This window comes from Ictidomys tridecemlineatus, chromosome X, assembly GCF_052094955.1.
Source record: "Ictidomys tridecemlineatus isolate mIctTri1 chromosome X, mIctTri1.hap1, whole genome shotgun sequence".
Classification (NCBI taxonomy): Eukaryota; Metazoa; Chordata; class Mammalia; order Rodentia; family Sciuridae; genus Ictidomys; species Ictidomys tridecemlineatus.
This window is the reverse complement of record NC_135493.1, coordinates 85893744-85919477: the sequence shown is the minus strand read 5'-3', so window position 1 is coordinate 85919477 and position 25734 is coordinate 85893744. Positions and strand designations below refer to the sequence as shown.

General features: G+C 45.5%; 1 protein-coding gene across 6 annotated transcripts; it reads left to right on the top strand.

Moving 5' to 3' along the window:
* The first annotated feature begins 1230 nt into the window (after positions 1–1230).
* Gripap1 (GRIP1 associated protein 1) lies at positions 1231–25476 on the top strand. Of its 6 annotated transcripts, none has more exons than XM_013364440.3 (26): positions 1231–1292; positions 3712–3778; positions 3919–3980; positions 4998–5024; positions 5854–5961; positions 10113–10263; positions 11011–11195; positions 11396–11443; positions 12086–12117; positions 12207–12254; positions 12386–12485; positions 13858–13935; positions 14153–14245; positions 14949–15083; positions 16807–16902; positions 17171–17383; positions 17513–17626; positions 18527–18604; positions 18708–18803; positions 18908–18964; positions 19072–19171; positions 20893–21023; positions 22749–22871; positions 23014–23107; positions 23951–24105; positions 24908–25476. In XM_013364440.3, the coding sequence occupies exons 1-26, from the start codon at positions 1251–1253 to the stop codon at positions 24998–25000; spliced, it is 2526 nt and encodes an 841-aa protein (XP_013219894.2). In that variant the 5' UTR covers positions 1231–1250; the 3' UTR covers positions 25001–25476. The 6 variants fall into 6 exon arrangements, with proteins under 6 accessions (XP_013219894.2, XP_013219893.3, XP_077890975.1 ...); XM_013364439.4 differs by having other exon boundaries at positions 19072–19210; XM_040280533.2 differs by lacking the exon at positions 1231–1292 and adding an exon at positions 1807–2005 and having other exon boundaries at positions 19072–19210.
* Positions 25477–25734: the final 258 nt, after the last annotated feature.

Genomic DNA, 25734 nt, shown 5'->3' with positions numbered 1-25734 from the left:
TTAGTCCTTAAACATACTAAAAGATGCCCAGTCTCACTTATTCTAAGAGGAACACAAATCAAAACTACACTAAGGTGGGTTTGTGGTTGTGGCTCATTTTAGAGCGCTTGCATAGCACCTGTGAAGCACTGGGTTTGACTCTCAGCACCACATAAAAATAAGGTTCCTTTTGTAATTCCAGCGACTGGGGTACTGAGGCAAGGTCGAGCTTCAGCAATTTAGTGCCATCCTACCTCAAAATAAAAAGGGTTGGGGTCGTAGCTCATTAATAAAGATTCCCTTTTTTTTCTCCCACTGAGTCACATCCCAAGCCCTTTTTATTTTTTATTTTGAGACAGAATAGCGAGACAGGATCTTGCTGAATTGCTTAGGACCCTCCCTAAATTGCTGAGGCTGACTTTGAACTTGCGCTCCTCCAGACTCAGCTTTCAAGGCCACTGGGTTTACTGGAGTGCACCACCATGTCTGGCAAATGGGTGAGATAAACAATGTATCTCAATAAAGTTCATTGAATCAAAGAAAAAAAAGAGCTCTGGCATTTTAGTATTAATTCGAATGTTTCATCATTCAGGTCCCCTCCTCCACCCTCCAGATGCCAGAACGCAGGATTCTACCTTTGGAATACACTCTCAGCCCTTGCTTTTGTTTTTGTAGTTTTAATAGAGCGCCCCTCCCCCCCACCTAGTTCACTGCCATTCTTTCCTCTCAGGTATTTTTAATTTTTTGGTAGCTAGGGTCCTTTACCTAAAATGATGTACAGCATCATGTTAATAAAATCATTGTCAAATCTTAGGAAAAAGGGGGTTCACCAGAGGCGGGATTCCCCTCAGGGGTCATTGGAAAGAGGGCGGGAACCAGAACAGAGGAAAGCTTCCGCTTTCATTTCTACGGTTATTAAGTCAACCATTCTTATTAAAGGAGTAGCACAGAAGGGTCATTTTCTGTCGGCAAACACTTCCCTAGCGAAGAGTTCACTCACGAGACAGGGATGCCATAATGTCTCACAACAACTGGTAACCCACAGAAGTTTAAAAGGCAGATAGGATGATTTGAAATCTAGTAAAACATTATAATAGAATCCATCTGATTTGTCAGTTTTGTTTTCTTTTCTACGTTTCCCAAAATCTGAACTTCTGAATTAGGTTCCTCCCCCTCTATTCCTGGCCATTGGTTCGGTCCGAACTTAATACTGACAGGAGGCACGAGCTGCGTCTGCGCATAAAGCTGAAGGGGGGGTGGGGGGGAGGAACATGGCGCAAGCTCTGTCTGAGGAGGAGTTTCAGCGGATGCAGGTGCCGCTCGCTGTGGGAAAGACCACCGGGCTAGGCGACAAGGGGGAGGGGTATAGAGCGGTCGTGCCACCGGCTCTGAGAATGAGTTGGCTGGAACCGACATTGAGTCCAAGGGATTGATCTGGAGAAGGGAAACTGAGGCTGTGATCGGCGATACTCTTTGATTCTGAGATATTTGGGCTCTGAAGATTAGATTCTGTTAGGCTTGTGGGCAGGGGAGAGTGACCTTTACTAGGCAATACCTTACTCAGAACTGGGGGGATGAGATCTTTGTGTCTGTGTGGGGGGATACCATTGGTGGGTGATGATAATTTTGGGCTTTGAAAGAAGGAGATCCTGAGGGCGAAACCATTTTGTCTGGAGAGGAAGGAAGCTGGCGTTGGGCCGTTTGCGTCACGGTGGGGGGAGCCCTTGAGAGGGCAATACCATTACCCTGTGGGAGGTGGGAAGTTTGTGGGAGATACTACTATGCCAGGGGATTGGGGAAAGACCCCAGGTGTGTTCCTGGGAAGTGGAGATACTGTGCCTTTGGTGGTAGGGGATCCTCAAAGGGGCGGTACCATTGGATTACTAGGGGTGATCCTTTAGGCCTGGGGTAAAGAAGGCCCTGAATGGGTAATACCATCAGTCCCAACGGGTGTGGGGGGGACCAGAGAAGGTAAAAAAGTGGTATCTTGGACTACATGGAGAAAGGATCACTGCACTTTTTGGAGGTATCCTGAATTGGTACTATGATTACTTGATTCTTTTAGGGTGGGAACTCTTGAGAATGGATGAAAGGCCATAGCATTGCTTCAGGAGTGGGCTCTTCTCTAGAGAGTTCCTTGCTGAGAGTTTCTGAAAGGAGAAAATCCTGAGAAGTGTCCTGTGGGTGAAGGACAGGAACTCTGAGAGAGGACAAATAATTCTTTTGGTCCTTGAATGAGGGAAAACAGTTGTTCCTCACTGGGACTCTTGGGGATGAAAGGGTGAGATCTTTGAACCATTAATTGGAAAGACTTCCCTAACCTTCGCAAGGGATCTGAGTAATCAAACTGTCCCACCCAAGGCTTTGTATTTGAGAGACCTTGAAGTGTATAGAGTCATCCCATTCTACCCCGACTGGAGTGATCTTGTTGGGAGGTGGGAGTCCTTGGGTGAGGAAGGTTGATCCCACTGTGCAGTGAGTGAGAGAAAACCATTTCACTCTGTTGAGGAGGAAATCTAAGGGAGTGAAAAGAAGTGTTCCAGTTGGACCAGGACATGGAGAGGGATCACTGAGTCCTGGTGAAGACAGGGGCAGGAAAAGTTTTATAGAGACCAAACCCTCTGACTTTGAGCAGGGGAAGAGAAGTAGATGTTAGTGTGTTTTGAGGGAGGAAAAAGGTCCTGGTGGGGTAGGGGATAGTGAATGAGTCTGGGACCAACCAGCTTCAGAGCCCTACAGGGTTTGTAGAAAGGACTGTGCTGTTTAGAATGGCCCAAATTTCACTTTTTCTTAATTCTTTTATTTCTCTTATTTCTTTTTCTCTCCTTTTCGGTAATAAGGATTAAACCCAGTGAGCTGCATTCCCATTCCTTATTAATTTTTATTTTGAAACAGCGTTCTCACTAAATTGCTGCCGGTTTCACTAAGTTGCTGAGAATGGCCTCAAACTTGTGATTTCCTGAGTCACTGGGATAACAGGCTTGTGCCACTGCACCTGGCCCTTTCCCTTATTTTTTTTTTTTTGGTCCTGAGGATTGAACCCAGATAGCCTAAACACTGAGCTACATCCCCATCCCTTTTTATTTTTATTTTTTAGACAGGGTCTTGCTAAGTTGCTTAGTGCCTCCCTAACTTGCTGAGCCTGGCTCTGAACTTGTGATCCTCCTGCCTCAGCCTCCTGAGTCACTGGGAGTACAGGCATGGATCATTGGCATGCCCAGCCCTTTCCTTAATTTTTGAAGGGGGCCTGGAGATGTTTTGAGAACCTTTGTAGTTACAGGATCCTGGGAATGCTCTTGACTCAGTGAAGGTTGGGGAGGAAAATACCAGACCCTCTTCCCTTGGGAAAGAGGTGGGAAGGCAAGCCCTTGTTCCTTGCCCTCAGGGGCCTCCAGGTTTGGTAAGATAGTGTTCAGTGTGTGAAGGAGTCAGCCAAGATGAGAAAGAGAAATTTTATCGCATGTGTGTGGGCCAGCGCTCACTGATGGCTGGAGCGCAGAGTGGATTAGAGGGGTGAGATTGGTTGGGGTTATAAGTGGACCTGTAGGAGGTGGGACAAGGGCTCAGAGCCTGGCAGCTCATTTTAGGATGCAGTATGTTTAAGTAATAAGGAGTGGCTGAGGAATCACTTGGAGGGTACCAGTCTAATCCATAGGGTTTAGGAGCTCGGTTCCCTTGTGGTGGGGGTGAGAGCACTTTTCCTAAGTTTTTTCCCTTCTTTTTTCCCCAAAGGCTCAGCTCCTAGAACTCCGGACAAACAACTACCAGCTTTCAGATGAACTACGCAAGAATGGCGTTGGTGAGCCAAGAGGGTCTCATTAGGTGGGGGTGAATTTGGGAGCCAGAGGCTGAGATTTTTACCTCAAGAGGCCTGGCAGGAGGAGCCTTCAGCTCCTTGCCACTGCCTGAGGTTGCAATTCCCTGCTTTCCTCACACCAGAACTTGCCAGTCTTCGACAGAAGGTTGCCTATCTGGATAAAGAGTTCAGTAAAGCTCAAAAGGTACCTTTCTCCAGCCACCCACTCTCTGCTACCCTTTATTTGTCTGACTCATTCATGTAGCCAATGAGCACCTACAGTGAACTAGACCTAATATTAAATGCTGTTTTCATGTAGTCATTTAAATAATTCTCATGGAAATCTCTTTATTTGGCTAGTTTTGTCTAATCCTGCTTAATTTATTGATTAACTTAATTTATTCTTATTTCATTCTATGTTCAGTTACTTATTCATTCTTAGTCACTAACTTTTCATTGAATACTCGAAGTCAATCTGCCTTCAATCTGCATCCCAACTTCTACCCACATTCCCACTTTGTCCCCCTATTTTCCATCCCTATACTGGTCCTGTTGATAATATAAGACCCAACCCACCTCTTAGATCCCATAAAGATGAGATAGAATATAACTTATTAAAGCTCCTCAAGACATTCAAGATTCTCCTTTGTTTTCTTCACTGCTCTGTCTCCCTTATTACAATGTTATTTGTAGTACATGTGCTGGATAAATATTTGTTGGATGAACACTAATATAGATTGCAGAAAATCTCACTGTCAGGAGGCTGGGCTTCTCTTTGTTAGGGTACTAATTCTTCAAACCTGACCATGCCCTCAGCTGCTGAGAAGTACTTTCCATGTTCTATAGGAGGGATCCATATACACATGTTTGGATGATGTAGCAATAAAGCCACAATTTCTGAGCTTGGAGATCCAGCCTGTAAAGGGTTAAATACTAAGTCACACCTCAACCTTAAGAACAGAGAAAAGGAAGATTCTTATGTGCTGTAGCACCAAAGCAGTATTCTCGTTTGTTCAGTCTCTTATTTACTCACTCATTCATTCTGTTATTCCTATGGGCTCCAAATTGTCAAGAAAGTTCTGAGGTTGAAGACAATCTCACCCTATGACCCATGTCATCATTGTCCTCCATTAACAATAATCACAGTAGTCTCCATACCTTACTGAGGGTAGGATATATTCATCGCTGTTCACTTTAGCTGTCTTTCCACCCCTCACTTTAGGCACTGAGCAAGAGCAAGAAAGCTCAGGTAAGGGGGCTCATGGTGGGTGAATGTATCTGAGAGACTCTGTCTAAGTGGGAATATATCTCTGTGTGCTGGGATCTCCTCATACTGGCCTGCCTTTCTCTGTGTGTGCCCTTGCATCTACCATTTCCTCACTGTCATGTATTTCTGTGTCTGTCTTTGTTTTCCTGTGTTTGTCTTATATTCTGCCTCTCTGTGTTTTTCTTTCTTTTTCCATTTCTCTCTTTATTCTAATTCTGTCTATTCCTGGCTCTGTCATCCTGTTTCCTTCTCTCTGACTCTTGTTTCTCTCCTCAACCCTCTCTTTGTCTTTCTCCATCCTGTTCTTATCTCTGTCATCGTGGGTCTTTTATGTTTTTTTTTTTGTTTATTTCTCTCTGACTCCTTGTTTCTCTTGCCCATTCCATTTTTTTTCTTTTTTTCCCCTTTGTTCCTTTATCTCATCCTGACTCATTTCTTACCCTAACTTTCTCACTTCTCTCTCTGATCTGTTCTTTCCCTGGTGATTTCTCCCTGTTCCTGTCTTTTCTTTTTCTTTCTCTCTGATCCTTCTTTCCTTTCCTGTTATTACCTTTCCTTTTCTTTTCCTGTACTCCCCCTTCTTTGTCTGTCTCTCCCTCCCTGTTTTCCTTTCTTTCTACTTCCCCATGACTCTCTATCCATCTTTCTCTCTCTCTCATTTTATCCCTCCCTGTATGTTTCTCTCCTGTATCACCCCTTTCTCTGTACCTTATGCTCTTCCCCCACATCATCTTCTTCTGTCTCCTTCTTTGCCATACCTCCTCATCTTTTCTGCCTCTATTGGAGTCCTGGCCTATGTCTGCCACTGCAGGAAGTCGAGGGACTGCTGAGTGAAAATGAGATGCTGCAGGCAAAGCTGCACAGCCAGGAGGAGGACTTCCGTTTGCAGAACAGCACACTTATGGCCGAGTTCAGCAAGGTGCTGGTGCCTGGGATAAATGAGGGAACAGGAATGCTGTGTGCATGCTTGTGTGCATAAGTGTGTACAGGGGCTACCCAGGCTGAGACCTGACAACAACTGGTGGTTGGACAGGGTCTGACCTTGGATCACTGTCCATGGTGCTGAAACAAGTCCTGAAATATCGTTGGGGGGGCAATGATTTGACAGATGGTGCCTTTCACTGTGGTGCAATCAGATGGCTTCAAGCCCTGAGGTCAGCTGGTTCCTGGCCCAGGCACTCCTTTTCTTTGAACTTCAAGTCTCCATAAAATTGGGGCTGACGTATGGAGCATCAGGGTGTTGGGGAATTTTTAGCTAAAATTATTATGCTTAATATGGGTTGGAAAGGTATTTGAAGTGCTTCCCTTTTGTCTTCCTTCTCTTTGTCTGACATAAACTGGGGGTTCCACTTCTTCCAGATAATTCATCCTGGATCAGTTAATTCTATATCCTCACTGATTTTAGTGTCCTGGCTGCTTTTGAAACTATTGGGCAGTTGGAGACTTTGTCTTTTTGTTCTCTTATGTATCTTCTGTTTCCATGGCTAATTCTTTGTAAATTTTTAGCATATTTTCAGGAAAAAAGTCCCTTGGTAGCAAAAATGGTATTTATAAGGCTCCATCTGATAAAATACTTCTTAATACTTTAAAAAACAAAGCAAAAATCAACCTTTAAGCAAGTACAGTGCCAGGAGAGGCAGTTCAGTGAGCAATTGTTCCAAACATGTAGTCTGGTACTGGAAGACCCAGATTAAAAACTTTTTTTTTCCCCTCAGCACTGAAGATTGAACCTAGGGATACTTTACCACTAGGCTACATCCCTAGCACTTTTTAAATTTTATTATTTTTTTTAAATTTTGAGTCACGGTCTTGATGAGTTGCTGAGGCTAACCTCAAACTTGTGAACTTCCTGCCTCAGCTTCCCTAGATAGTGATATTGTAAGTGTGAGCCACCACTCCCAGCTAGGCCTAGATTAAAATCTTGGCTAACTGTGACCATGGTAAAGTCAATTCTCATTCCCAAATGTTTAAATGATGGAAATGATGGTGGTCATGGTGGCTCACGCCTGTAATCCCAGCAGCTAGAGAAGCTGAGGCAGGAGGATCGCAAGTTCAAAGCCAGTCTCAGCAAAAGTGAGGCACTAAGCAACTCAGTGAGACCCTGTCTCTAAATAAAATACAAAATACAGCTGGGGATGTGGCTCAGTGATCAAGTGCCCCTGAGTTCAATCCCTGGAACAAAAAAAAATGGAAATGATACTGATAACAGTATTTGTCTTGCAGGGCTTTGTGAGGATTAAATGGATAAATGTATGTAAGTCACTTACAACAGAGCCTTGGATGTAATATCAGCTATGGAAATGTTAGCTAATGATATTATCCTTCTATTGATTCAGTCTTACTCTAAAATATATTTTATTTTGGCAGTGTTGGGGATTGAACTCGGGGCTTTGCATATGTGAAGCAGGTGCTCTGCCACTGAGTCACATCCCTAGTCCTCTAAAATATTTCTTGATTTTTTGGGAAATCCTAGAGATTGAACCTAGGGACTCATGCGTACTAGACATATACTCTGTACAATTGAGCTACATCACCAGCTCTTTCTTGACTTTTTAAGTTTTGATATTCTGGGGTTGGGGATATAGCTTAGTGACAGAACACTTATCTAGCCTGGGTTTGATCCTTAGTGTCACACACAAAAGCCATCAAGTAGATGACTGGGGATATGGCTCAGTAATAAAGCACCTGCTTAGCATGCATGAGGCCCTGGGTTCAATCACCATTACTGAAAAAAATGTTTTATATCCATCCTATGGCCCTTGCCTGCCTCAGCCCTTACTACCTCTCATTTGAGATATATATATTTGGGGGCGGGTACTGGGAATTGAATCAAGGGCACTCAACCCCTGAGCCACATCCCCAGCCCTATTTTGTATTTTATTTAGAGATAGGGTCTTACCGATTTGCTTAGCACCTCACTGTTGCTGAGGCTGGCTTTGAACTTATGATCTTCCTATCTCATCCTCCCTAACTGCTGGGATTACAGGCATGTGCCACTATGCCCAGCTTTACTTGCTACATTTTCACAGCCTTCTCTCTGGTTTTCTCACTACAATTTTTTTTGTGGGGGGCGGTACCAGGGATTGAACTCGGGGGCACTTGACCACTGAGCCACAACCCCAGCCCTCTTTTGTATTTTATTTAGAGACAGGATCTCACTGAATTGCTTAGTGCCTCACTTTTGCTGAGGTTGGCTTTGAACTCACAATCCTCTTGCCTCAGCCTCCCAAGCTGCTGGGATTATAGACCTGCACCACTGCACCTGGCTTCAAGTTTTATTTATTTATTTATTTTTATGTGGTGGTGAGGATCAAACCCAGTGACTCATTTGTGCTAGGTAAGCACTCTACCACTGAGCGACAACCCCAGCCCTCGAGTTCTTTTTTAATTGGTCCATTCCACATAGGTTGTTTTGACCTGCAGGTCTGCCTCATCACTACTTTAAACATTAACTTCTGGTGCTCCCCACCCTCTAGTTCCATGCCCCTGGTGCTCACATAACCACTGGTCTCACAGCCTTACTTGTCTATGCTTTTTGCCTCCATGGTATCTTGATTCTGATGGGGTGAGGTAGGTCAGGCATTTTTCCATAAATCTAGCTCATGTTTCCCTGTACTACCCAGGGCTGGGTACTGGACCAGGTGTGGAGACTTCCTTCATAGTCACCTTCCTACTCCTCCCAGGCACTGGAAGTGCTCACAGGGAGGCATTGGGATCGAAGCCTGTATCCACCCCTTGTTTGCCAAGATATTTCAGCTCAATTGTTTCTTCAACAAATAGTTATTGAATGCTTGCTATGTTCTGTGTGTTCTGGAAATACAATTGTGAGCAGCACAGAATGTTCTCCACTCTTGCATAACTTACATTCTGGGGATGGGATTAGGAGAAAAACATAACATAATAAGCAAATAAAATTAGTAGGTAGTAATAACTGACATTTATATGGCATTTCCTATGTACCAGTTCCTATTTGAAGTGCTCTACATTATTTATTCATTTTAATCCTAGCAATAGCCTATGAGATATTTTTAGGATCCCTATTTAACAGATGTGGAAAACTGAGCCCCAGGGAGATAAAGTAATTTGTCCCAAGATAACCTGGTTAGTAAATGGCAGAGTATAAATTCATATCCAAGCAATCTCGTTTCAGAATCTGTGCTTGTGACTGTTAAAAAATAAAATTTAATTGTGATTAAAACCAGATAAGAAAGAAGTGAATGCAGTGCTTTGATAGAGTAGAATTTCGATGTTGAGGGATACCAATTTTTTTTTCTTTTTGGTTCTATGGATGGAGCTCAGGGCCCTAAGGCTATGCAAGTGGTCTCTCACTGAGCTACATCTCTAGCCCATGGTTTACTATGTTAAAGGTGACATATGAGCAGAACACTAAAGGATGCACAGAAGCCAATCATCTGAAGAACTAGGTGAAAATAGTATTTGGGATAGAAAATATCCCAGTCAATAAAAATAAAAATTTTCCTGGGCCTCAATGTTATCCCCTGAAAATAGGGACAAGGTATCATCTTGGAACTTCTATGAGAAGTGTATTTCAGTCAGGAAGTGAACAGGGGGCTGGCTTAGTTTTATTTTTATTGTTTACTCTCCAAGGCCAGGAGCTAGCAAGGCAAGAATTATAAGCAGTGGTGGCCCTGGAAATACTCTTAAAGTTTTCTGTGATGCTTGAGCTGAGAAGGAACTATCCCTGGGCGTAAGACCCAGGACACAGAGTTGTTTATAGAAGTCATGGCATTGGGACTATCCATGGTGCTGACAATTTCCAGAGGAGTGTGAGGTCTTAGAGTTTATCTGAGATGTTGGGAATAGGCAAAGGGGAAATTGTTCTCATCATTCTCAACCTTTTTGATTCTGCTAAACAGATGTGTGAATATGAAGTTGTTTAACATCTCTGTGCTTCAGTGTCCTTATCTGTAAAGTGTGAGAGCACCTATGTCATAGGTTCTTTATGGGAATTAAATGAATTATTAACTGCGTGGTCAAGTGCTATATATGTTTCAGTGAATAGTGTTCTGATTTGCTGCTTCTGTGCTTCCTTACTCTTCCCCTGCTCAGCTCTGCAGCCAGATGGAGCAGTTGGAACGGGAGAACCAGCAACTAAAGGAAGGGGCTACTGGAACAGGCACTATCCAAGCTGGACCCCATGTGGATGGGGAGCTGCTAAGATTGCAGGCAGAGAACACAGCCTTGCAGAAGAATGTGGCAGGTATGTAGAGGCTCTCCTGGGTATGTAGGGATCTCAAAACTTGAGTGAAACATAGAAGAATGTCTGCCTCTCAGGGGAAGGAAAAGGGCTTTAGGGCCAGGCTTGGCCTTGCTAAGAACTGCTGTGTGGCTTTGGACAGGCCAGTTTACCTCTCTGAGCCAAAGGGTCCTTATCTGCACAGTATACACAGTGATGGCTGCTACCTGAAAGATGGAAGTAGAAAGAGTTGGTATCAATCTGCATTTGGTTCAGGGCCTGGTCCCTAGCAAATGTTAGAGAGCAGCAGCATGAATGTTGAAAGGGATCTATTTACTAAGTGAAGAAAGTGAATGAAGGAGCTCAGATCATAGGTGGGGTTTGGGATAAAAGCTGAAAGACAGTTTGGTATATTGTGGGAAGGTCCTAATGCATGGACTCTTGGTGAACAGCTGGGGCTTGTTTGGTGGTGGATGCTAGTTCCATGATCAGGAGGGAGACTTGCTAGAATGTAGATGAGTATTCTGAGTTTATAGTAAGGATTTAGCTATAAGTAGGGGAATGGAGCGTGGCAGACAGGATCTCAGAGGTTGGTAGGATTTGTAAAGGCATGAATGGTGCTTGTGGGCATTTGGAGCAGGGTTTCTGTGACCTGAAGGATTGAAGGCCAGTTTTCCCTCTATTTGAAGCATGGCAAGGAACTTCAGAGACTACCTCATCCATCATAAACATACATAGCACTCCATCATATATTCTTATTCAACCCACTAGCCCTGCAGGAGCGCTATGGGAAAGAGACTGTGAAGTCCTCAGCTGTCAGTGAAGGCCAAGGAGATCCCCCAGGGGGCCTCACTCCCACTATCATGGCCCCCATGCCATTGGCAGAGGTGGAGCTGAAATGGGAAATGGAGAAAGAGGAAAAGAGATTGCTCTGGGAGCAGCTGCAAGGCTTGGAGGTAAACCTGGGTCTGTTGTGGCTGGGATGTCTGGAGGCAGGCAGATGCCCTGGCTCTGCCTGTGGTCCCACGGAGATGTCTGTGACATCACCATCTCGTGGGCAGAAGGGAAGGGGTGAGGGAGGCAGGAGGACAAGGCGAAGCAGAGGCCTTCCCCTGTCCTTACTAACAACAAGCCCATCCCTCATCTTTCCTTGCAGAGCTCAAAGCAGGCTGAAACATCCAGGCTGCAGGAAGAACTCGCTAAGGTGGGGCTGCCCAGCTTATTCCTGGCATAGCATAAAGGAGCATTGTGCCTCCCTCAGAGCCTCAGTTTCATCATGGGGGAAGTGGAGAGACTCACACTTATCTTTCAGAGTTACTTTCAATATGGAATGGGCTAATGTGGCCCCACTCTATTTTGTGCATGTCAGGCCCCATCCCTTTTGTCCCTCCCAACTTTGCCCATTCATTCATTTATCCAAGCATTTACAGATTCCTTATTCTTATTTTAGAACCTAGCAGTCCAGCATTAAGATAACCAGTTAGGATCCTGATTTCTAGGCCTCCCAGACTAGCCATTCTAGGATGTGGCTATTGGCCACTATTTAGAGGACATAAGTGCTGGCCTTTGGAGCCCAAGGGATCTAAATGAAAATAATGCTTTTGCTGCTGACCAGCCAGGCAACTAAATTACTTATGCTTTCTGAGACTTAGTTTCCCAGTTTGTAAGACTGGTCGTAGTCACTTCTCAGGGCTATTTTGAGGATTCCATAGGATAACATAAGTAAATCATGTCTTTCAGAAAGGGTGCAGTGAAATTATGTGAAAATATTAAGTTAATTTTTATCTTTGTTAATATAATTATCATTTTCATCACTTGTCTACTCCCCTTTGTCCCTCCCATCCAGCTCTCTGAGAAACTAAAAAAGAAACAAGAAAGGTACACTTCCTTTTTGTATGGTTTTTAGGAGCCTAAAGGGACACTGACTTATAAAACTGACCCATCTATGTCTGTCTTTCTGTGTCCAGCTTTTGCCGTCTACAGACAGAGAAGGAAACACTATTTAATGACAGCAGGTAACTGCCAGGATTGGGAGCACTGGTAGACAGAGACTGTTCCATGCAGAATTACCTGAAGATCACAGGGGCAAAACTAGGAGTTTGAATCTTGAGCCACATCCAGTGTGCCCTATCCCTGTCACCCCCAGGAACAAGATTGAGGAGTTACAACAGCGGAAGGAAGCTGATCTAAAGGCTCAGTTGGCTCGTACCCAGAAACTGCAGCAGGAACTTGAGGCTGCCAATCAAGTGAGAAGCTCAGTCTTGAGATCCCTGGGGTGGGGACTCTTGTTTGGAGAGGTCTGTGGCTCATGGAGACTGGCTGGACAGTCTGTAGTATTTCCTATGTTGGAAATTCAGAGATTAGATGGGCCTAGGCTTTCCCCAGGAGGTAGAAAAATAGGACCTTAGGAGCCCCAAGAGTTCTAAGATTTGGGATAAGGGTCTGTATGGATCAGAGGCCCTGGGACTGAGGACTTGGGGGATTGTGTATCACAAGTTCATATCAGTCTGAAACTACCACTGGGGTTTAGGACCAGTAGTAGGTGTGAGTCTGAACTTCCTGGAGACTGGGTGATGTTGAGACCTTTAAGAGTAGGGGTGTCAGTAAATTTGGCATCTCCAGAGGCCTAGGGCATGGGACAGTTGGTACTAGAGGTGTAGTGCATTTGAGACTCTCAGGGTCTGGAGGTTAGTTTGGGTCTAAGATGTTTAGGAAGTGGAATTGCATGGGCTAGGTGGTCCTGAGACCCCTGAGGAAAGTGAACAAAAAGCTGGTCAGTCTGAGACCTTCAGGGGCTGGTATAAAAGTCTAGGTGGTTCTGTGGCTCTTGATGGTTGGGGGCTGGCTGACTTTAAAGCCTCTAGGTTCTCCTCTAGAAGGGGTAAGTCATAAGTCCATTGGAGAAGGGAATATGGTGGTTCATGGTACTAAGGCCCCTAGAAACTTGGAATATGGGAGCTGTAACAGGAGTCTAAGTAAGGCTGAGATGCCCCAGGACCTGGTAGTGATCTGTCTCTGAAGATCCTCAGAGAGTGGGGACCAGAGTAATAGGTGGTAGGAGTAAGTCTGAGACTTCTCTAGGAGCTGGAAACTAGGAGATTGTATGAATTTGAGACCTCTAGAGTCTGGAACTAGGAGTTTGTGTGGATCCAAAACCCTTGGAAACTTGAGACATGGGGGTTTTAGTGTTTCTGAAACCCCTGGTAGTCAGGGCCTGGAGTCTAAGTAAAGCTATTGTCCCTAGATATTGACCACATCTGTGATTCCTGGGGTTTGTATGCATCTTGAGAATCTGGGGCTCCCAAGCTGGAATCTGAGTTAGTGTAAGACATCTTATGGATGGGAGCTAGGGGAGTTTGAGTCCTCCAAGAGCTAAGACCAGGAGCTTAGGTGTATCTGACATGCTTGAAGGATGGGATAGAGGGTACAAGAGTGTCTAAGGCCACTTCAGGTTGTGACCTGGAGTCTGGTGAACCTGACATCCTTGATGGGTAGTCCAAAACTCACAAGTGCTGGGGATATACTGTTGATTACTCAAAAGGGAGTCTGTATGGTTATATGTACCTCAGGGGTGGCTGAGGTCTGGAATGGGCTCCCCTGACCTCCTGGTACCCACAGAGCTTGGCAGAGTTAAGAGATCAGCGGCAGGGAGAACGCCTGGAGCATGCAGCAGCTTTGAGGGCCCTACAAGATCAGGTACGTTGTACTGGGTGGGTTTGGGGATCTGAGGTTGAGGGAGTTGGCAGCCTGAGTGAGTGGGTGCTACACAGGTAGGCAGGTCCCTGGGGGTCTTTCTTCTCCTAGTCCTGGTCTGTGGCCTGTGTGTCTGTCTGTTTCCTTTCTTTCTTGGCTGCGGGTAGGTCCTGCCTTCCTGTTCTGGACCCGCTCTCACCTGTCGTGGGGGTGGGGCCAGGTGTCCATCCAGAGTGCAGATGCGCAGGAACAAGTGGAAGGGCTATTGGCTGAGAACAATGCCTTGAGGACTAGCCTGGCTGCCCTGGAGCAGGTACAGGACACATGAGAGCCCTTGCTGATCCCTCCTCATTCTCCCATTTCTCTTCTTTCTGGTCCATACCCAGGCAGGGTGTTTGGATACCATGCTGTTTTCTGGTACCTGTTTCTCTTTTTGTTTTCTGTTTGCTCCAGCCCTCTTCTCTCTAGTCATCCATCCTTGCTTCTCTGACATTCTAGTTTCTCTCCAGTAAAGTGAATGAAATATAATAATCTTAAGTGTATAACTCAGTGAATTCTATCTCTCTATCTCTCAGTCTTCCTATTTTTCTGTCTCCACATAGCTACCTCCCAGATCAAAAAATAGTGTATTTTCAGTACCCTAGAAGGTCCCCTTTACCCTTTCCAGTCAATACTCCCTCAGAAATAACCATCATGCTGACTTTAGCAACATAGATTCACTTCATTTGCTCTTACTTTATATAAATGGAATCAATGTTACTTTGTCTTTGACTACTTTCTGGCACCTTTGTATACATGAGGTTTATCCAAATATAGCTTGGGTTTGTTCTTTTATCACTATGAAGTACTCCATTGCATGAATATACCACATTTATACATTATCCTCACTGTTTTTCTTTTGAAATTTTCTCTCATTCTACTTTTCTTCATGCCTTTCTGGAACGGAGAGGCCCATGCCTCATGCCTGGGTCCCTGGGGCCCCTTCACTCCATATCCCATCACCACACTTTCTGCAGATCCAAACAGCAAAGACACAAGAACTGAATATGCTCCGGGAACAGACCACTGGGCTAGCAGCTGAGTTACAGCAGCGGCAAACTGAGTATGAGGATCTCATGGGACAGAAAGATGACCTCAACTCCCAGCTCCAGGTGATACTTCTGGCTCTGTTCTGTCTTACAGTTCCCCTAGTACTGGTTCAGTGGAATCCCCAAGAGGTGCAGTAGGGAGACTATGTAGTCAGGAGGACCTAGATTCCAGGCTGTTTGCCTGACTTTATTAGTATCCATATGTCCTGGCACAAATCATTTTGCTTCTCCGAAGCTGGGCCTCTTCAGTTCATTAGGATATACATTCTGATTCCATAGTATAGGTTATGTGTCCTTTATCCAACCTGTTTGGGATTAGAAATGTTTCAGATTTTTGATTTTGGGCATGTTAGAATATTTGCATATACTTACCAAGATGTATTGGGACTAGGACCCAAGTCTAACCACAAAATTCATTTGTTTTGTATATACCTTATGCATATAGCCTGGAAGTAGTTTTATATCATATTTTTAGTACACCTGTATTTTTCCCTTGGGGGAGACAGATCTTGCTATGTTATCTAGTCTGGCCGTGAAATTGTAATCCTCCTGCCTCAGCCTTCTGAGTAACTTGGATTATAGGTGTGTACTACTGTGCCTGGCTTATACCTGTGTTTTTCTATTTTTTAATAAACTTTTTAAATTTTTTTTAAATTGTAGATGGACACAATACCTTTATTTATTTGTTTGTTCATTTATTTATTTATTTTTATGTGGTGCTGAGGATCGAACCCAGTGCTAGGCGAGTGCTCTATCACTGAGTCACAACCTCAGCCCCACACCTGTGTTTGACTGTGACCTATCACAAGAGGTCAGATGTGGAATTTTCTACTCTGGTCTCATGTTGGTACTCAAAAAGGTTTAGATTTTACATTTTTGGATAGAAACTAGAATAATAGTAAATTAAATAAGAGAGAAGTTTAAATCTCTTTCATGTAAAACTCCAAGTAGGATGTTTAAGGATGAGTGATGGCTCTGCAATCATCAGTGACCCTCATTCTTTTTCTATTGCTCTTCTCCCACCTTCAACACAAGACTTTTATCTTGCATTTAGGGTGGTTGCTCAAGCTCTTCCACCATCATTTTTGCATTCCATCTTGAAGGAAGAAGGAAATAGGGCAGGGAATAGTATTCCCCTTTCCTTTAAGAGCACTACCTGCCAGGCATGGTGGCGCACACCTCTAATAACAGCTACTTGAGAGGCTGAGGCAGGAGGATCCCAAGCTTGAAGTCAGCCAGGGAAACTTAGTGAGATCCTGTCTTAAAATAAGATAAAAAGGGCTAGGGAATGTAGCTTAATGTTTGTCTAGTATGTGCCAGGCCCTGATCTCAATCCCCAGTACCAAAAAAAGCATAACCTAAGTTACATCAACCAATTTCATAACATAAAAAGTAATCACATGAGTTGAGAGTAGTGGCACCAGCCTGTAGTCCAGCTACTTGGGAGGCTGAGGCAGGAGGATCCCTTGAGCCCAGGAGTTTGAGGTCAGCTTGGGCAACATGGCAATACCCTGTCTCATAAAATAAAGTAAGAAAAAAATCACATGGATACACCTAACTTTGAAGGAAGAGGGGTAATGCTTGCTAGACCATCATGTACCCAACCACAAACTCTGTTGCTAGGAATGTATGGGAGAATGAATATTGGGGAGCAACTAGCTGTGTAGAGGTTGAGATTATAACACTCACTTGACCAATGGAAAGGGAGATGGTCTACCAGAAGCATCCCAGGTAACCAGCACCTACTAGCTCTTCATCAAACTCATCCCCTTTGTTCCTGCATTAGGAGTCATTACGGGCCAATAGTCGCCTTCTGGAACAACTTCAAGAAATAGGGCAGGAGAAGGAGCAGTTGATCCAGGAACTCCAGGAGGCTAGGAAGGTAGGGCACCATGGAGAGAGGTGGAGGGACTGGCTCAGTCCAAGGAAATTGGAGGATGTAATATGTTCAAATCCATGGGAATGAGGGGGAGAAGAAAATGACCCATTTTCTGAGGATGGGAGAGTGACTCAGCCAAATTGATTAGACTGAGAGAGGGGTGTCTGGCTAATTCCTTGGTCATGGGGACAGGGTGGTGGCCCTTTTCCAGTATTAGGGAAGGAGGTTGATTGCCATCCTTCTGGCCCATCCTTCTGACCCCCCCCCCCAGAGTGCTGAGAAGCGTAAGGCAATGCTGGATGAACTAGCAATGGAGACACTGCAGGAGAAGTCTCAGCACAAGGAAGAGCTGGGAGCAGTCCGACTAAGGCATGAAAAGGAGGTGCTGGGGGTGCGTGCCCGCTACGAGCGTGAGCTCCGAGAGTTGCATGAAGACAAAAAGCGGCAGGAGGAGGAGCTCCGTGGGCAGATCCGGGAGGAGAAGGTGGGTGGGTAAATTACAATGCCCTTCCTCCTCCAAACCTTGGGTACCACAGTATTGTTGATGAGCCAATGAATGGCATGTGTGAGGTGCCTGGTCCTCAGCCTACCTTTCCCTGGATGCCCCTTCCAGGCCCGAACACGGGAGTTGGAGAATCTCCAGCAGACAGTGGAAGAACTTCAGGCTCAGGTACACTCCATGGATGGAGCCAAGGGCTGGTTTGAACGGCGCTTGAAGGAAGCTGAGGTGAGTTGGTGGTGCCCAGTGAGACATAGAGGCTGCTTATGGGGCACCCAGGCCAAACCAGGGTGCAGAAGTGGTCAGGACCTAGAACTTTCTGAGTCGTCCTGGACTTGTGTCTATAGCCACAGTCCTGCTGGCTCAATAGCAGCCTTCTAGAGTAGACCAAGGAATGGCCAACAGACAGGGCAAAATGTTAGGTGTGAAATGCCACCCCGCCTTTGTGCAGATTTGAAAAGGCACCTGCTCTTCCTGGAATTTTACTTCTATCAGGAAATTGTTGTTATATACTGATTTGATTTGAACAGGAGCTTTTATTGCCATTTTCTGGAAAACTCAGGACAATACATAAGAGGAAATGTCAAGCAGCAGTGAAGAGCACAGACCAGAGCCAGTTTGCCTGGGTTTGAATTCTGGCTGGGCCATTTGCTAGCTGTGTGTCCTTGGGCAAGTCATCTGACCTCTCTGTGACCTGTTTTCATATTTGGTAGAAAAGGGATAACAATAGGGTCTGGGGGTGTAGTTCAGTGGTAGAGTATTTGCTTAGGGTGCGTGAGGACTTCGTTCAACTCCCAGCATAAATAAATAAATAAATATAAAGCCTACTGTCTAGGGATTATGGGAGGATTAGGGAAGATGAGTTAATATATGTAAAACCCTTTGAATATTCCTGGCATGTAGTAAGTGTTATGTTATGTGTTGTTAAATAAAAGAAAATGTAAATGCAAATCTAGAGTTATATGAATGGCACAGGCTTAAATGTAACACTTCTGCCTAAGGGCATGTGGTGTTTTCCTGCTGAGAAGTTCTTTTCTGCATGCCTGAAGGGCCCCACTGCAGTATACCCTTAAACTGGGCATAATGTCTTCTGGGGGACTGTGGCCAGACCCAGGACTTGTCTTGTAGGAATCTTTACAGCAGCAGCAGCAGGAGCAAGAGGAAGCCCTAAAGCAGTGCCAGGAGCAGCATACTGCTGAGTTGAAGGTGCTTCTCCTTTGATGATGTTCCTCTTTCCGGGTACTGAAGGGCCCTCAAGGGAGTACAGAGGCTTCCCAATCTGCAGCCTGAGCTACTCTCTGCTTTGCAGGGCAAGGAGGAGGAGCTACAGGGTCTACGCGATCAGCTCCAGCAGGCCCAGGAGGAGCGAGATGGCCACTTGAAGACTATTAGCAACCTGAAGCAGGTCAATGGTCCCTCTATGGCCCCAGACACACCCTTGGGTAAAGAGGGGGTGTGCTGCAGGCAGCTGTTTTGGCATCTGTCAGCCATGCTGCCTTTACCTGACAGGAGGTGAAGGATACAGTGGATGGGCAGCGGATCTTGGAGAAGAAGGGCAGTGCTGCGGTAAAATGGGGAGGTGCCCTCGTACAGCCCTTTCCTGGCATGTATGCCCTTCCTTTCCCTATGGGCCCCCTGGCCCTCAACCCTCATCTTCCCCCGTCCCTGCACAGCTGAAAGACCTCAAGCGGCAGTTGCACCTGGAGCGAAAACGGGCCGACAAGCTGCAGGAGCGGCTGCAGGACATCCTCACCAATAGCAAGAGCCGCTCTGGTGAGGCACCAGGACAGGAAGAGAAGGCTACGGTGCAGGGTAGCCAGGGCCTGGGCATATGGGTCCCGGGGCCTTCTTGCACCTCCGTTGATCCTCTCTCTGGCTTCTTCTGTCCCTCTTGAACTCTTACCTGTTTTCTTCTGTTTCTTTCTTTCTTTCTCTCTCCCTTTTTGTTTTCTCTGTTGTATCTCCATGTTTCTGTGTTCCATTTGTTCCCTTTCCTCTTAGATTGCCTTTATCTCCCTGCCTTCTTTCTCTACATCTCTCCTTTTCTGTTCCCCACTTTTTATTCTTTCTGTCCATTTATCTTATTCTTTCTCTATCTCCTCTCTCTGTCTGCATTCCCACTACCCCCATGTACACACTCCTATATCTCACTCAGTGTTTCTAAATCTGTTGTATCCATTCTTTCCTTCTATAAATTCCCACAGTCAAGTCCAGGGTTCCTGAAATAAAGCCCCCTGATTTGCTCCCCTCTAGGAACTCCCAGTGGAGCTAGGGAGACAGATATCCATGCAAGCGGCAACATTGTACTGTTTTATTATATCCAATTCATGTTATTTCTGCCACTTAAGGCAAAGACAGACATAAAAATTAGGTTTGTATTTGCCTTTTTTGGATGGGGGTGGCCTATAAATACATTGAAATAAGTAAGATGCAGTGATGACTCTGTTGCATCTCTCAAACCATAGCCTCAGAGAAAACTCGCTCTCTTGTTCTCCCACTCAGGGTACTTGTGGAACCTCACTCAGCACCCCACCCATGCTAGAGAGCCCTTGGGGTGTGCTATTAACATACCCTTCCTGACACTGAGAAACAGCAACAAGAGCAGTGGCACAAATTCAATGCCCATGTTTTAAGTACATGGCAAAATGAATGTTATCTCATTTCAAATCAATTTCTCTGTGAGGTACTCAGTTTCCTGAAGTCACCTCTTTATAACAGGAATTTTGTTTCTGTTTCTGTTTTGTTACAAATTAAGTGGCACAGAACAGATTAGAATGGTATACCATACCTCCATCTTGTCCATTAAATGGAACTGAGATCTGGTGCATGGCTATGAGTCTGTCTCCATTATTTTCTTTTTCTTAACAGTCTGGGGATTGGACACAGAGGTGCTTTTACCACTGAGCTACATTGCCAGCCCTTTTTATTTTTTATATTGATACAGTTTCTCACTAAATTGTTGAGGGTCTTGCTGAATTGGTGATGCTGGTTTCAAACTTGTGATCCTTCTGCCTTACCCTTCTGAGTCACTGGGATTATAGATGCATGCCATCAAGCCTGGCTTCTCCATCATTTTTCTCTGCTCCATGTCTTTTGCCAGGGTCTCTGATCGTCTCCATCATCTGCTCTAGCTTCCTGTCCCTCTAGGGTTTTCTCTGTGTGAGTGTGCCCTATGCCCTCTCCAGGGTTCTGTTTTCCTTTCTTCATGCCCAACTCTGAGTGCTAATGCTACTTGAGGCCCAGGTATCCCCTATTTCTCCTGGCCTCTTTCACCTTGGCTCTCTTTTATTGTGTGTATTTGCCAACTAAGACAGCTGTTTTTTTTTTTTTTTCCACTGTCTTTCCCTGTCCTGTCTGCTTCTGACTTTCCCATGCCCTAGTGTGTCTCTTTGCCTCCTTCCATCTCTGTCAAATCTATTTTCTGCCTCCTCCTGCCAGTTGGTGCCCTGGGACCCAGGGGGATGGGCTCAGTTTCTCTTCCCTCCACTTTCCAGGCCTTGAGGAGCTGGTTCTTTCTGAGATGAACTCACCAAGCCGCACCCAGACAGGAGACAGCAGTAGCATCTCCTCCTTCAGCTACCGGGAGATCTTGCGGGAAAAGGAGAGCTCAGCTGTTCCAGCCAGGGTAAGGGACAAGGAAGAGTGTGCAATCCCAGTTTTTCCTGCCTCAAATCTGGAATTGGGGCATCGCCCTATTTTTTTCCCTCAGCTGCAGCCATCTACTCTGAGTCTAGCACAAGCATTTTTGTTTTCCTTCTTGGTGCTAGGATTTGAACCCAGGGCATTGGGCATGTCAGCACATGCTCTACCACTGGAACTACAACCCAATCCCCTGGCACATGCATTTTTTTTGACAAGTTCTTCTCAATCTCATCAACTTGGATTGTTACATGGGGGACAGGCCAATCGTTTTCTCTCTTTGACCATCATGTTTCAGCATTTGTCAGCTAATTCCACCTTTCTGGGAGCCATAAAGTATGTGGTGTGTAGTAAGTGTATCTACCCATGTAGGAGGTCCCTTCTTCCAAATCACACTTATTATTCATTATTATTGCTATCTGTTATGTCAGTTTCCTTGCTAGCCAGTTTTATTTGGAATTTTTTTTTATCATTCCATAAATAGTATGTGTACATTATAGAATTTAAAAAAAAAGTCGGTATGGTGGTGCATTCCAGTAATCCCACGTACTCAGGAGGCTGAGGCAGGAGGATCAAAAGTTCAAAGCTAGCCTCAGCAACTTAGTGTGGCGCTGTCTAAAAATAAAAAAGGACTAGGGATGTAATTCAATGGTAAAGTGTCCCTGAATTCAATCCCTAGTACCAAAAAACAAAGAAACAAAACAAAACAAAAACAAGTGAGTAAAGATTTTACCACCCAAAGGTCATTATTATAAATTCTCAGTTCAAGTTGGGCACAGTGTTGCCCATCTGCAGTTCCAGCTATTCATAAGGGCAAGGGAAGATCATTTGAATCCCGGAATTCAAGGCAAGCCTGAACAACATAGTGAAACCTTGATCTAAATAAAGGTTTAGTTCATACCCTTCCAGATCCCTCATTTTAAAATCCTAAATGGCACTAAGAACATGTTTTGGTTCACCTGGTTTCTACCTTCCCAATTTTAAAAATTTTCATCTTATCTAATACTCTAGTTTACCTTAATCATATTTTTCTAGTTGGCCCCAAAATGTTCTTTGTTGCTTTTTTTCTGAAAACTGAAAATCAGAATTCCATTTCAGAGCACATGTTACATCATCTCGTTATTTTCTCCCCCTTTAATCTAGTGTGGTACTGGGGATTCAACCCAAGCCACTGACGTGAGCACTGAGCCACATCCCTAGCCCTTCTTATTTTTGAGAAGGGGTCTTGCTACATTGCTTAGGGCCTTATTAATTGCTCAGGTTGGCCTTGAACTTGTGATTCTCCTCAGTCTCCCAAGTCTCCGAGATTACAGGCAGCACCATCATGCCCAGCTTTCTTTTGGTCCCTTTTTTGTGACATCATCTTGGGAACAAACTAGGCCAGTTGACTTATAAGAAGTGTTCTACCTTTTGAATTTTTTTTACTTGTTTACTAGTGGTGCTTTTTCAGCTCTCACCTCCATTTCCTGTTGGCTAAAAGATCTCATTTGCTAATGTATCTCCCTTAATTTTCTCAGTAAGGCTCTGATGTGGTAGTTATTTTCTACCTGCCTTTAGATCAAGGGGAACACAGAGTTTCTGAGGGTGCCAAGACTGACCAACAGCTCCAGCCACAGGGCCCACACTTTCCCATCCAACTCCAGCTCCTGACTTGTGTCTGGGGTGGGCAGTGATGAATCTGGGGCTGGTCACTATCTCCTCTTCCTTGCAGTCCTTATCTAGTAGCCCTCAGGCCCAGCCCCCTCGGCCAGCTGAGCTGTCAGATGAGGAAGTGGCTGAGCTCTTTCAACGGCTGGCAGAAACACAGCAGGAGAAATGGATGCTAGAGGAGAAGGTACTGTCTGTCTCTCTGCTTATCCCCATTTGAAGTGCTCTTGGCCAGGCAGTGAGGAGGGGGTCTGGTCAGGCCCTCCTCCTCTCCTCATGGGTGATCATGTGCAGTTGAGGGGTCTGATGTGGGATGGGCTATTTTGCAGGTGAAGCACCTGGAGGTGAGCAGTGCTTCCATGGCAGAGGACCTCTGCCGGAAAAGCGCCATCATTGAGACCTACGTCATGGACAGCCGAATCGGTCAGTGCCCCCTCCCCTGTCCTCACCCCTTGCCATCCAGCCTTTACTTGGCTCTCCAAGTACTACTTTACTCATTTTCCATGTGTGCTGTGGCTTTTCTCTTCTTGGAACTCAGTGCATCTATTAACAAAATTACAAACCATGGAGAGGATAGCAAGGAAACTGTCTTTTTCTCTTTCTTCCTCCCCTTTTCTGTGTGCCTGTCATTCCTTTACTCCCTGTTCCTCTAATGTGCTTCTCTGGTCTTCTGTCTCCTTTCTTTTCACCATGTCTCGGCTTCCTCCTCTCTCTCCCTTCTGTGTTCTCTTTGTATCTTTTTTTTTCTGACCCCCCCTCCTTCACCTTCTCTTACTGGCTATATTGTTCTGCCTCCACAAGTTTTAATTCTCTGTATTTTTATTCTTTTTGAGGTTCTGATCTCTTCTCCCTCCTTGCTCACCTTCTCTTCCTCTCCCACCTGTCTCCTATATTCTCTCCCCTTTGCTCTTCCTTTCTGTCTTTATTTCTTTTGCTCCTTCTTTCAAACCTTCTTCTCCCCCTGATTTTTCCTTAGCAGAACAATACCTACTGGCATCTGCTGAGGGTTTACTGTGTGCTCTATAATTTGCATGCAGTCATGCATCTTTCCAACTCCATGATTTAGATATTTATCCCCATTTTCAGGGTCACATCGCTAGTAAGTGACAAAGCTTGGTTTCACATGTCAAAATCTCCACCCCCCTACATAACATGGCTTCTCTCCCTCCCCTCTCCTCTGCTTTGTTCCCCTCTTTTCTCCTCTGGCTCTGCCCATCTCTCCTCCGGCTCTGCCGAGGGGGTAGTGCTCAGCTTGGGCCCTTGCAGATGTGTCTGTGGCAGCAGGCCACACAGACCGCAGCGGGCTGGGCAGCGTCCTGAGAGACCTAGTGAAGCCAGGAGACGAGAACCTTCGGGAGATGAACAAGAAGCTGCAGAACATGCTGGAGGAGCAGCTCACCAAGAATATGCACTTGCACAAGGCGAGTGTAGCCTACTAGACTCCCCATCTATCTAACCACATGTCTCCCTAGCCACAGAGCCCCAGGTCTTCTGCCAGTCCCTATAGTCACTTACCCAGACTTTGTCCTCCCAGCCATTCTCCTACTCTTATATACACCACCCTTTCATGCTCCCATCTTTCATCTTTGGGTCAACTTATTATTCTTTGACTCGTCTCTCTTTTCTTCCACCTACCCATCCATCCATCTATTTATACACCCACCCAACCATTTATTCATCTGTCCATATTCCTACTCTTTTACCTATGTAATCATCTTTCCCAGGTCTTCCAACCATTTCCTGACCTATCCTTCTCTTTCTTCACTCACCCATTGTCTTACCTTGCCAACCTACCAGATGACTTGCCTCCCTACCTGTTGTCCTCCCTATGGCCTCTTCACAATGCATTTGTGCACCTGTTTGCCTGCCATAGATCCCTGATGTGTTTACCTACATGTCCATTGGCCCATCTCTTTCACCCAAATATTTCCCCCATCTCTGGGGGATTCATAAAGGAGTCAGACCCAGCTCCTACCTTGGAGAAGCAAGTTCACATTTAATAGAAGACAAGGTGGTGAGGGTGACAATTATATCCTCTGGCACCATTGGGCCACAGCAGGTGACCCACTACATCTCCTTAGCTCCCATCTTCTCCATGCCCAGCCTTCTGTTGAAGGCTCTGTGAACTCCAAGAACCTTCCCAAACCAGGCCAGACACCGTTGGAAATGAAGGAGCCTCCCTTACCTACTTCTCTGGCCCATTATGGCTTTTTTGTTTCTTAGGACATGGAAGTTCTGTCCCAGGAAATTGTACGACTCAGCAAGGAGTGCGTGGGGTCACCTGACCCAGACCTAGAGCCTGGAGAATCCAGCTAAAGACCTGCAGGCTGCATCCACTCCCTCCCCTTGTCACCTCCCAGGATGCTACTCCCTTGGGCTATGGAGGGAAATGGGGGCTGACACCAAAATCTAGTAGTTTGGGAGACTGGACATTAAAGGGGCTAGAGGCCTGATGGCTGGTGTAAATGACCTGGTCAGGGCAGAGACACCCCCCCCAGGAGTGGGAATCCCCAGGGAAGGGTTAGGGATTTCTCCTTGGCCCAGGCTCCCAGGGAGATCTGCCTCCATCTCTGCATGAGCTCTCCCTCCCAGAGACCAACACTTTTTTATTTTATTTTATTTTTTAATTTATGTCTGAAAGCCTGACTACTCTGCACTTGGGATTGGGGGTGTTGGGTGGGGGTGCGGTCTGTGTTCAGCGTTCTAGCAACGTGTATGTGTGTGTGCGCGTGTGTGTGTGTGTATAAAGGCTGTGCAGCCAAAATACCATCTGGCCAGACGGGCCCACCCACTGACTGTCTGGTCTCATTTTTTTTTTCAATCAAGGGGGATGTTCTGGGGGTCAGAAGGTCACTCTGTTGCATTGGGGAGGGAGTTCTATGAATGCAACTTTATTATTTCCTCCAACCTCAACTCACTTGTCACCTGACCAACCTCTTAAACTAAGTGGAGCATAAATATCTGCAGATATATGTTTGTGGGTAGATGTGCGTGGGGTTGTGGTATAAATCAGTGGACAGATGGGAGGATGGATAAGTGGTTGGATGGAC

Excerpts from the sequence above, each read along its gene's own strand:
- Gripap1 (XM_013364439.4), top strand. The coding sequence starts at position 1,251 with ATGGCGCAAGCTCTGTCTGAGGAGGAGTTTCAGCGGATGCAG. Across the intron at positions 14,246-14,948 it reads GCCTGGCTGCCCTGGAGCAG|ATCCAAACAGCAAAGACACA; the intron begins GTACAGGACACA and ends CACTTTCTGCAG. Across the intron at positions 17,627-18,526 it reads GGCGCTTGAAGGAAGCTGAG|GAATCTTTACAGCAGCAGCA; the intron begins GTGAGTTGGTGG and ends CTTGTCTTGTAG.